Source organism: Schistocerca nitens, chromosome 2 (assembly GCF_023898315.1).
Source record: "Schistocerca nitens isolate TAMUIC-IGC-003100 chromosome 2, iqSchNite1.1, whole genome shotgun sequence".
Taxonomy (NCBI): Eukaryota; Metazoa; Arthropoda; class Insecta; order Orthoptera; family Acrididae; genus Schistocerca; species Schistocerca nitens.
In genome coordinates this window covers 1,169,076,332-1,169,089,720 of record NC_064615.1, presented here as the reverse complement: position 1 = coordinate 1,169,089,720, position 13,389 = coordinate 1,169,076,332, and the positions used below count along the sequence as shown (strand labels likewise).

Sequence of the window (13,389 nt, the reverse complement as noted above, 5' to 3'; positions counted from 1 at the left end):
AAAGGCTGTTATTTACGTGTAATTTGACTAAATTACAACATATAAACGTGTGGTTAAGAGTATACATATTGTGAACGGTTTTTGTGAATAGGTAATGTCACAAAAATTATTCTCCATCGAGTTCTTACCTTCCTCCCTACCTGTTCTTCTCCCTCAAAATTAACGATGTAGCTTTTATTTTGATGAAGCTCCCCTTCAAAATTTAGGATGCAGCTTTTATTTTGATTAATCTCTTAATTGGCACAGTACAGCAGATGTTACAAAGGACTATAAGACATAGAGTATTACAGAACATTTGACGGCATAGGCGAGGTAGTCTCATTAATGGCAGACGTGACGGGACCGGCCGTGGGGCAGCCCGTGTTGGCCACAGCAAACTGCAGCAGGATGATGGTGTAGGTGGCCACGTAGGAGGTGAAGGCCGTCAGCAGCGTGGCGTGAATGCTGAACAGCGACCAGGCGCTGAACGAGATGGGACTGTGGCGCACCTGTCTGGAAAGCCTCGCCAGCTCGTGGGTAACCGCCTCACTGCCTCCCACTGTGTACAATACGAAACACAAACGCAATCGTTACATCAGATATAAGATATGCAGCAGAAGTGAACGAAGAGCCGGCATGAGGCTCTGGTACAACTGCCCAGAAAGGCGGTTCAGCACAGGCGACACAGCCTCACAGCCGTTCACTGTGTGGAACACGCCAAACAAACCCTGTACGTTACTAAACATATACAGCATAACATAAACAATGAGAAGGTCTTCATCGACACTGGACAGTGGCACACTTCTCTGGAAACTCCATCCAGCTCACAGTTCATTGCTTCACTGCTGACTTCTGTACAAAAGATGCAACACAAATAAAGGGCTAGCAGGCACTGAACGACACACCTATCTGGTTTCTCTTCTTAGGTAATGAGACACTGACTCGCTTCTGTCCACCATGCGAATATACAACGCAAATAAAACGCGAATAGTCATTGAACAACACGGCACTATCGTCCGCCTGTCTGAACCATGCTGAGCGTACTGGTCGCTGCATCGCTGGTGTTTACTGGGCAAAATATGCAACACAAATAAAACGACTAGCAGCATTCAGTAACACGGCGCCGAAGTGCACCTGCCTGGAACCCAGTCAGCTCTCAGAACACTATCTCACGGTCATCCGCTGTGCAAATATACTACGTAAATAAAGAATGAACAAACATAGAATGACACATGACATGTTAGTGTATCTCATTGTTATCCACTGTGGAAAGAAACTGCATAAATAAAGGAGGAACAGGACTAGAATGACATGACATGGTAGTGCACACGTCTGAAAGCCATACTCCACTAATGGGTCACTGTGTTTCAGTTGCCCGCAGCGTAAATCGTGCAATACTAATAATTTTCGAACCGTCACTGGACAACACGGTACTTAAGTGCACCTGTGTAGAAGCCATACTCAGCTCTCACGTCACCATCTTGCTCTGTCTGCTGTGAAAAAAGTCCAACACCAATAATATGCAAAGGGTCACTGGATGACATGGCACTGCAATGCACATGTCGGGAAACCTCGCTCAGCTCATAGAACACTACCTTGCTGCTGTCCACCATCCAAATATACAACATAAATAAAGCATGAACGGGCATTGAACGACACGCTACTGTAGTACACCTGTCTGGAAACCATTCTCAGCTGACAGATCACTGTCTTGGTCCTGTCCGCTGTTCAAAATGTGCAACACAAATTATGGGCAACCGGTCGTTCAACGACACACACTATAGTACACCTGTCTGGAAACAATTCTCAGCTGTTGAATCACTGTCTTGCTACTGTCTACTGCGCAAACGCGCGACAAAAATAATGTATAATGTGTGAACAGTCATTGAACAACACTAGAGCGCATTAAACTTTTCTGGTTTTCTGGAAACCATGCACAGTTCATGGGTCAGTAGGCGTAATTTACAGGCTCAGTCTCAGGCTCATTATTATAAGAAAAAAGTACAGACTTCTGATGCCATTCATTCAGAAAATTTGTAAGAAATTTTTATTTTTCCTTATAATAATAAGACTGAGCCTGTCCTGAACCAACAAATTATATTTACCAACCTAATTTTCCTTCACACACACACACACACACACACACACACACACACACATATATATATATATATATATATATATATATATATATATATATATATATATATATATATACGAGGTGTGATTGGAAAGTTCTAAGAATGGATCCGCTACTGCTTACTGGTTTGGCGGCGGACAGGTGCATGGAGGGTGGGGAGTGAGTCATTGCCTTGTTCTTGAACGCCATCTGACAGGAAATTGTTTTTCCTTTATTCAGTTCTTTGTGGCAGCTCGCAGACGCGGGTCTGTTAGGGCTTGTTACCGGATTCTCTCTGCTTGAAAATGGTCGTAACAACGGATCAATGAGCTTGTGTGAAATTTTGTTTTAAAACCGGGAAATCTGCTTCTGAGACTTACTAACTATTAAAAACAGCTTTTGGAGATAATTGTATGATAAACCAGTCAAATGTTTTTATCTAGTTCAACAGATTTAAAAGTGGCCGCAAATCATTTGAAGTTGAACCACGGTCCGGCCATCCTCCCACCTCAAAAACGGATGAAAATGTTGTGAAAGTTCGCACACGCTCTGATCGTTGACTTACAATTGGGGAGATTGCTGATGAACGTAATTTAAGTTTCTCTGCAGTTCAGTCAATTTTAACAAAAGGTTTGAACATGCATCGAGCGTCCGCAAAATTCATTCCAAAAGTGTTGTCAAGTGACCAGAGACAATACCGAATTGAAGTGTGCCAAGAACTGATTAATCGTACCAAAAATGATCCAAATTTGCGAAATAGGGTAATTACAGGCGACGAATCGTGGGTATATGGATATGATTCTGAACCGAAAGTGCAGTCTTCGAAATGGAAGACTCCAGTTTCACCACGACCGAAAAAAGCACGACAAAGTCGGTTGAAGGTGAAGACAATGTTGGTGATTTTTTTTTCGTTTCTACCGGTATCGTGCACCATGAATTTACTCCTGGAGGACAGACGATTAACCAGGAATACTACAAATGCGTCCTTGAGCGTTTTCGCGAAAAGGAGCGAAGGAAAGGCCTGCATTGTGGAAAGACTGGAGTTATGTGCTACACCATGACAATGCCCCAGCTCATCGTTCCTTCCCCATCGTTGAATTCTTGACCAAATTAAAAATTCCTGTGCTTCCACAACCGCCATATTCCCCAGATTTGGCCCCTGCGAACTTCTGTCTGTTTCCTAAACTGAAATTTTCACTGAAAGGGAAGCGATGTGACTCGACTGAAGACATCCTGGCAAATACGGAGAGCGTCCTTAACACACTTCAGGAAAGTAATTTCCAGGAATGTTTCCAAAAGTGGAAACACCGCTGGAGCCGATGTGTTCAATCAGATGGGGACTATTTTGAAGAAGATGCATCACAGTAGCATGTAATTACCACCAGTGTACAATTCAAACCCATTCTTAAGACTTTCCAATCACACCATCATGGTTTTGCAAAGAATGTGAACGTATCCTTTGAAGATTTTAAAATTATCAAAAATTATATTAAATCCTTAAAATACTGCAATGCAAATTATTTATTATTTTTGTTTTATATATCAATAGTAAATGGGTGCATTGAGGACTTGTAGGGCCTGTTGTACAGCCCTTTAAATTTTTTAGAGTTTATAGGCGAGTAAGAGCACAATTAAACTAAAAATTCCAAGTCATGAAATTTGTTATTAATATTTTTCATTTTCTTTAACCCATTGTATCTCAACTGAAAATCCCAACCACTAATCAGTTTCAAATATCTACTTGACAAAAGAATCTTAACCTCATTATTAAGCTCCACACAGATTTTTCTCCATATCTAGTATTAAAACATTCATATCCAGTAATCTCACACAAAACATTTACTTGTTGCTCACAAATTTTTTAAACAAATTACAATTGCTTATGTTACTGAGCTTCTTCAGTGGGAATTCCATTCGTATAGAAACATATTTATTAAAGAAATTACAATTTAATTGGACATTTACTACTCAAAACAATTTTTTTCTCTGGAAAACTCCTGTCTCGTATGGAGAAACCACGAGCTTCACCGTACCCAGGATTTCTTAAGAAATGCTCAGTACTTGAGCAGGATGCGAACCAAGAAATGCCCCCAGGTAAGATTTCTTGCTTTCAATCACACTCTCCTCACACTCTAGTCTGTCAGTGTAAGGCAATGGTATCTGCTTTAATTTCATTCATAAGTCATGCAGCTTTCGTTGGTGGATCAAATTGTTATCAAATGACATAAACTGGGTAAATTAAAGCTTTAAATCCATAAGAAGTATAGTGTCACGATGTATATATATATATTTTTAAATATGTGATATATACTTAGTTTCGTGGTATGTACGAGATTCCAGTTGTTAAAATGAATTTAACTGCCAAGAACCTATATAATCCACTTAAATAGCAATAACTCAAAGTTTAAACTATTGAAATCGGTTAAGAAGTAGGCAAAATATGCTTAGAAACCTCCTATCAAACTTCGCAACACTAATAACATCTAGTAATCAGAATTTGGAGCAGTTTCTTGTGCGCCGACATTGTGAATGTAACTTTGTGACAGAGCGTCAGCTACTGTGGAAGTGAGATAGGGAAGGAGGCAGAGCAAACAGAAAGGCAGCACACTGGCAGTAAATCAGCTACACGCAATTCCTGAACCTACCAGTCGGCTCAGACTTCACACACAGGCAAGCCACATATACTACAGCACCACCCTCACCTCTAGAATATGTCAATAAAAACTTGTAATAAGTGAATTAAATAAGAGTCTCAGTTAATATCCTGCACAGCGCGTCATCTGTGAGATTCTTTTTACTATACATAATTACATAACCAGAGGTGACAGCAGGAATTTTGTCATTAAAAGTTAAACAACGTTTCGTTGTTGTTTTCTGAGAGGCAACTACATTCTATCAGTTAGTCATATGTATGACATAAACTAGATAATTCTATATGAAATTATACATATTTATATCAACATCACCTTTCGGTTGTGTAACTCGTTTAAAATACAGAAAGGAATAGTAAGCTTTAAAATAATTATTTGGTGGATCTAGGTTCCACATTTCACATTTCTTGCGGGAAAATTTCGTTCCTTCCATTTTTCAAATATAGTGTTTGCAGTTCTACATGATTATACAGTAAAGAATCAATCAGTTGGTTACTTTTACAGTTAGGCTGAACCTCAAAAAAAAAAAAAAAAAAAAAAAAAAAAAAAAAAAAAAAAGAAAACAGTCACCTTAACAATTCAAAGAAAGATACTGGGATTTTCGCATTTTTAAATATAAGTTCTCTTTGTTAAAGCTCATAGTTCGATTCATATTTAACAATAGCTACACAAATTTCGATAGATTCTACAGCAATTCTACCTCCGTGTCGAAGAGGAACTTTTTTCAATTCCAGCATCATTTCAGTAAGCCCTTCTACGAATAGCATCGCCAGCACTGGAAAATCTGGTAGCAAAGATGAGCTTGAGCCTCAAAATAATGGCTCTGAACACTATGGGACTTAACATCTATGGTCATCAGTCCGCTAGAGCTTAGAACTACTTAAACCTAACATCACACAACACCCAGTCATCACGAGGCAGAGAAAATCCCTGACCCCGCCGGGAATCGAACCCGGGCGCGGGAAGCGAGAAAGCTACCGCACGACCACGAGCTGCGGACACCTGAGCCTCAACTTACAAGTAATATCTACCATATATCTTCTACTGCAGTGCATCTTTCTGGAAACCATGCTAAGCTTACTGGTCACTGTCTTGCAGCTGCCCACTGTGCTAAACGCGAAGCTCAAGTAAAGTCCTTTACTTCAGGCCTGTAACATAAGCTGAATAACAAGCAAATGCTGACAGACATTTGGCTGTGGTGCATGTCTATTGGCAACCTGCTGAGTTCGTGGGACATCGTCTAGCTGCCACCCACTGTGCAAAATCTGCAACACACATGCAATCCGTTACTTTAGGTACATGGCATAAGCTGAATGGCGAGTAGCACTGAACGACACGGTGCCTTGTCACATATATCTGGCAACGGTATGCCCTACTCACAGTACAGAGCCTCTGTGCAACTGTTGTGTAAAGCTTGCTAAGCATCACAGCGTTTAACTACAAGTGTAGGATGTAAGCTCAATGGGTAGAAACTACATCTGGCGTCTCGAAAATAATAGCTGAAAGCAACTCCTTGATTAGTTACTGAAGACCTCACGATTCTGAGCATCTGTTATGTCTAGCGATGACAGCGATATTTCGGAGATGTTGCTGTGAGTTATTACACACGCTTTGTGGCGTTGTGGTTAGCATTGCTGGCTGACGTGCTGCGGGTCGCCAGTTCAAACCGATCACCAGCATTTATCTATTACTTAATATTTATCGTTTTTCTAATGTTCTTGAAATGTCTTATATTTATAATGTTTGTATATTCTGGAATACTCGATGATTGTATAAATATCAGCAGTCTTGAATATTCTATGTTTGTACAGACAGATACACTCTCTAGGCAGGAGATCAGTTCTTTTCTAGCTGAATGTTGGTATCGTTGATAAACATGACCTCTGTTTTGGACTTGATTGCTGTCTTGACATAACATTGGTTGGTGGAGACATTGGGTACTACAGAGGATCTAAATCATTGTGGCTCCAATCAGGCAACATCCTGAACGGACAGGAATTGGATACAAGCATTACACCATTCCTTAGATCAGTATATTTAGTAAACGAAAGGATTCCGTATCGGCATTAAGTCTGCTGCACAGCAATCGTTCATAAGTATTTTCATTAGATGCTGGTCAGGAGACGATGAAATGGCTGACACGGTTTGACGGAGTAGCCAAATACAGCAAATGCGCGCTATTGCTTTGATGGCACAGGTCAGCATTGGTTCGAGAACAAAGAAGAGACGATCAACAGCTCGAACAAATTCCACTCCGAACTCAAGAAACCGTTCGACAAATATCAGCAGCAAGTCCGCTTAGCGGAGGTACAGTTGAAGTATAGAGACCAACATCAGGGACCTATACAACATGCTAATTCCGGAAGCTGACGAAATCTCACATTTGATGAAAGGAGTCTCGGAACACATGTACCAAGTGCTTGTGGTAAATGATGTCTAACTGACAAAGGAATTAATAAGTGTTGCCAGCAAGTCGAGGAAATGCTACAGAAACGTCGTATGACCGACTGCCGGATGTGGTGCATATGGTAGTTGTGGAAGATCACCATGAGCTGACTTCTCTTGTAAGGAAGAGATACAGTAATTTATAGCAGCCATAAAAGTCGGACTAAGTACACAAGAGCAAGCAGCCATGAATGTTGACCCATACATCAGGAGGTAGTAGAGAATGTAGAAGAACAGTTGTAACGTTTTTCGTACCAATTGGACTCAGCCAACTCGAACTTATAACGCAACCGTCAAACGACCCCTCAGCATCCAACCAATTCAGAAGCAATCAACTCCTCCTCAAAGTACAATGCCCCACAGAGAAACAGACATTTGGAGATGGTGAAAAACATACTGGTATGTTTACATTATGGGTGCCCTGAAAATGAGCGCTACTGCAGAGAGAGAGAGGGGACGAGTGTTTGACGACTATTATGCCCAAGATGTCAACTGCCACAACAGTCGATTCACGCCAGTGACTGAAGATGATTACAGTCGATATGTGGGATGAAGTCCTGAACGAAGACGCTCTCCAAAATACTGTAACCATCACTAGTCGTCAGGAGTGATACCAGCCACTTGCTTAGCCGCAGTATTCAGAAAAACTAAGTGAGGCGGTCATGTATGGAAGTGAAAATCTTCCATGGACGACAATCACCAAAATGTTAGGAAATCCCATTGAAGTCATCGTCAACGTTCAACCAGTCTGTCATATCGGTCAACACCCAACCTGTCCGTCAGATCGACTTGCGAGGTGGGCATTGAGGCTTCAGGAGTACGAAACCAATAGTGGTATACTAAAGCATACACAAACACACGGGCATCGAGTACCTGCCAAGGAATCCTTTGTCAGAACACAGTAAGGTGGATGAGATGCCTATATTGCTGCTTTAAATGATGTTGCCGATGTTGCTGTTGAACACAGGGAGAATCCAGCACTGCTGAAAAACATAGAAGCCTTGAACATATGAGGAACTGTGATCCAGTGATGCAGAAACGGTTGCTTGTAATCCCAGCTCATCTACGGCCAGTTATCCTGGAGTTTCTCCGCAATGATCCAACATCTGGTCACCTGGCATATGTGAAGACTAGACAGAATCAGATGTAGGTGTTACTCGCCAGGTCTGTATCTATCTGTTAGACACTATATGTGCCACTGTAAGGAATTCCAATGCCAGAAGCATATGGAGCATTTACCTCTGGGCCATCTGGTACCAGTCTCTCCTGCAGCATTGACATGCTACCATATTAGAAATGATTGGTTGGAGAGGTTCCTAAAGTCGACACATGGGAGTCAATGGAAAATAGTGTGTACTGACTGCCCTACTCACTATGATATCACTAAAGCTGTACTGTCTACCAAAGCTCCAGAAATTGCCCCCCCCCCCCAACCCCCAGAGGAGACTCACATCTGGTTTGTGAGTATGTGATTGGCCAACATGGGGCTCCAGCCCTTGCAGCTCTGCTTCCCTTTCCATGCAACAAGCCTATCTTTCTCCTATTCTTTTTCACTCTCTGCCTTTCTATTGGATAGTCTCCCTGGTGCTGACTATGCTTGAATCTGGTTTATGACTTTGACAATGGTTTTATCTCTTTTGGAACTTTATAAAACTTTTCATCCATCAGTACATGGTCCCCATTATTGGGTTAGACTTATCACTCCCCTTCCAAATTTTATGGAAGTACAAATCTTGCACAGAAATTCACCCAAAGTTAGGTACATTCCATCATTTTTGCCTTTTCATTCTTGTGCTCTTCGTTTGTGGCAGAAGCATTACATCCAAAACCCATTGTGTGGGGGGAGGGCACCAGGTACCTGGTTGGTGGTAGCCCCCTGACCATGCAGGGATTGCACCATCAATGCCAGCGCTAAGAACTCCCCATATATACCAAGGAGTATGTGTACATCATTATAGAGGCACAGAGACTTTGAACAATGGTCATTCAGCTAGATAATTGTTGCTGTGGCTGGATGTGCCCATGGGCATAGTCCCTGCTCAGAGTGTATGACACCGAGGTGGATAACTCGCAAATGAAGTTGCTCAAATTTTCTTCTGCTGGATGCACAGCTCCAGTAGTCTCTTCTGAAGAAAAGGATTACTACAATGTGGAGAGCTATGATCCCATAATGTTTCCTTTCCCAGTTATGCCATAGGAGGAATACATGGCTGAAGCCTTGACAGCATTAGCTACCCTCGATGCTGATCATACGGAAGAGGATGCATCAACATGACCAGAATGTGCAGATCTGCCAGCTCATCCATACAGAGAACTTTCCGAATGAAGGATTCGTCTTTTCGCCAGGATGGGGAACATCTCCACGAGTTAATAGGTACGGCGCATGCTGGGTGGCGTAGTGAAGTTTATTACTGGTTGGTGTGCTGCAAGTCACCAGTTCAAGCCCACCGCCAGCAACTGTTCGTTATTTAGTATTAACCGTTTCTGAAATATTTTTGAAATATCTTACTTTTGTAGTGATTGTACATTCTGGAATGTACGATGACTGAGTGCATATCAGGATTCTGGAATATTTAGTGCTTGCATAAATAGCTGCACTCGCCGTCCACGACTTCAGTTTTGTTCTGGCTGCACGCTGGTCTCAGTAATAAACGTGCTTTCATTTGTATGTGTTGTACTGCCTTCGAATTTGCACTTGACTGCTGTTCAACGTCAAAGTATCAATATTTGACGAAATAATATCGATAATTGCTACAATGACATGATACTGTTGATATATCGACAATTTCAGTATGTTACTCGACATATGTATCATTTTTACTTAATGAACGATGTAAGCTTTTCCTGTTTCTCACATATGCCGTCATTCTGTCAAATGAAATTTACAAAACGGAAATTCACTAAACATTTCTAGTATAACAACTACAATATTCGTTTTTCTATTCATTTCGGAGCAGCCTTTCTGCAAACATCCTCAATTATTTACTGGATGTATTCAAATCTTTGTTCTGCCTTACACTTTTTACCATATAAAGCTCTCTGAAGCACCATCGAAACTGTCACTTAATGTCTTAACACATCTTTTATCATTCTTCCGCTTTTCTTGTAAAAGTTATCCACATTTGTTCTTATCCTCGTCGATTCTGTAGAGAAGTTAATTTCTTATCTTATCAGTCCACCTAGTTTTCAAAATTCTTCTAAGCTTCGTCTTCTGGTTTTACCATAGTCCATGTTTCGTTACCATGCAGTGGAGTGATCCAAATGTAGCTTCTCAGAAATTTCTTCCTCAGTTTAAGACCTATGTTTAATACTAGTGGATTTCTTTTGGCCAGTAATGTCCTCTTTACCTGTACTAGTATGTTTTTCTGTCCTTCTTCCTCCGTCTGTCATGCGTTGTTTTGCTTATAAGTTAGCAAAATTCCTGAACTTAGTCCACTTCGTCATTAACAATTCTGATGCTAGGTTTCTTGATATTCTTGTTTCTACTACTGCTCATTACTTTCGCCTTTCTTCAGTTTACTCTCAATACTTAGTATGTGTTCATCAGGCTGTTCTTTCTACTCAACGGCTCTTGTATTCCTTCTTTAGTTTCACCGAGGGTATCAATGCCGTCAGTCAATCATATTATTGATAGTCTTGCATCCTAAATTTTAATCACATTCCTACACATTGAACAGCAGGAGCGAAGGACTACTAATCCGAGATCTTCGTTCTTATTCTTCCATTCTTACTTTTGCCTCTTCGTTCTTGTACATGTTGTGTACCACCAGTCTTTCCTTACGGCTTAAACATACTTTCCGGAGAATTTCGAAGATATTGCGCCACCTTACCTTATGCTTATTCTAGGTCGACAAATCCTGTGAAGGAGACCTGATTTTTCGTAAGTCTTGCTTCCACCACAAAGCTCAACGTCAGAATTGCCTCTCTGGTACCATTACCTTCCCTGAAGCGAAACGGATGACCATCTAATCAGTCATCAATTATATTTTACATTCTTCTGAATGTTGTTCTTGTCAGCAACCTGGATGCATCAGATGTTAAACTGACTGTGCGATAGTTCTTGCACCTATCTTCCCTTCTGTCTTCGGGAGAGTGTGAATGAAAGTCTGATGGTATGCATCCAGGCTCATAGATTCTACTCACCAACCTGAATAGTAGTTTGATTGCCACTTCCCCTCAAGAATAAAAAATTCAAGGGTTTATTATTTAAAATAATTATTATTTATTCTATTGCCCATTTATTAAGACACGACGTGTTTCGATCTCTCTGCATCATCTACAGATCTAAGACAAAGTAAAGTTAAATACGCACTGTCGGTAGTTTTACAATGAGTATAAAAAAATTGTACATAAATGTAAAATTTACCTGTGGAGTTGTGTCGGCAACCGGTCGTATCCGTGTAACAATCGCACATCAAAGTACTGTGTTTTGCAGCTTGCGTAGATAACACTGCAGGCTAATATACAATTTTTTTCCATTTACTATATTTTCTTTTACTTCTTTCCCGTTTAATTTTCATCATACATCGAAAACGTTATTTCAGAATGTTTCTGTTCACATAATATAGTTGTCATGAATGTGATTGACATTTTCAGTTTTTCTGATATTGTTTACTCTCTTATTTGTTAACACGTTATTTAAATTTATTATCTGTGGACAGTGTGATATAAAACTTTGATTTTGTATAAAACTGTAAACCTATGTAAACAGAATCTTCGAAAATGTGAAGCGAGGTGTATGATTGATGTAGAATCATGTCGATAGGTCGAAAGAGAAGGCATCAACAATGAGTCAAGAGCGAGAAGAAGGAGAGTGGAAGCGACTGTCGTGCTGCTTATGTAATTGCTGTACGTTGTGTTCATGTCCGGAGAAAAATATCAGTTTTGATTTATGATCTCGGCGTGTACCGTGAGTAAAGAACTACCTACTTGACACGTCGCGTTGCTCATTTCCCAGAACTGTGTTTTGACTCATTAAGCATAAAATTTTGATATGCTGATCGGCGAGCTATGCGCACGCTGTAAAGATACTGTTTTCAGTTGTAGACAACACAAACTGTTTAGTGGATACAACGGACTAAATAGATAATATGTAACGTATTTTCATGACGTATTTTGATACAAAGAAGCTTAACCGTTAATGTACAGTGTGCTGATCGCCACGTGATTGAAGTGATTATACAGATAATTTTCCATGGCACTTATTGTTCGGTTTAAACCGCAAGCTAATGATTCATAGTACAATCGCCTTGATTTACTATTGCAGTGCGGACTTATATACTGTGAAAAGTGCTGCGCCGTGATCGTAAACCATAAATCTGAGGACTATTGCTAAAGTGTATAACAAACATTATGACGTCAGAGCACGTTAAGCGTTAATGCAAAAAAAGCGTACTTGTTACATTCACCGCTAGTGCTCACGATGGAAGACGACAGCAATTATTGGACTACACGCCCAGGGACCCTCAACGAACAATGCGTATGTAGACGATTCGCTAGGAGCGTCAGCTAAGTGGAAACTGTTTCCAAAGAACTTTGGCAAAGAGACAGCGCGAGCTACATCGTTATAACCGGCGATGTAACAACTCTTTATATAGAAACAACAATTTTAAGTAATTGAAAATTATTTAGTTGTATTACTATTCAGCTTTATTTTCAGTAACATTCAGAATAGTAGTTAAAACATGGTTTCTTTCATTCAATTAATTATTTATATCTATAAGCATAATAACTTCACAAAACCTATTAATTTCCAACATAGTCATTTTTGCAAACAATAGTTAGTAATATTAACGAAATAAGAGCTAAACAATTTCAGTTACTTTTCATTTGCATTTTAAGTGTCACTGTTTCTTTATATATATAGTCTGTAACTGTTTACCTGCATTTGCATGTTTTTTTCTACGTTCAGCCTCGTGTGAACTATGCTCTGTCGATAGATCTTGCGCATACATTACTCGGCATTGCAGTATTAGGTAGAAACATGTTAAGAGTTGTTCAGTTTGTTTAGGAGAATATTTTATCAGTGATGAACTGTTTGATTTGAGGTAATGGTGATCATTTGTAATGTATTTTTTATGTTATTACTTGCATGTGTGAATGTAATGTCCAGCCAAACTGAAGAAAAGTACAGTATTTTTGGTTCTATTTAACTTAGGATTTTCGGGCGCGGAAAATTTAGGGGGGACAGATAGG

The 13,389-nt window shown here is 40.2% G+C and overlaps 1 protein-coding gene across 1 annotated transcript in view; it reads right to left on the bottom strand.

The window, feature by feature from the left end:
- Positions 1 to 211: 211 nt before the first annotated feature.
- LOC126234815 (uncharacterized) overlaps positions 212 to 13,389 on the bottom strand; it is a 37,699-nt gene continuing 24,521 nt past the window's right edge. The window contains exon 2 of the mRNA XM_049943562.1: positions 212 to 538. Coding sequence (XP_049799519.1) covers positions 285 to 538 — 254 coding nt within the window. The 3' untranslated portion in view covers positions 212 to 284. The remainder of the gene's footprint in view (positions 539 to 13,389) is intronic.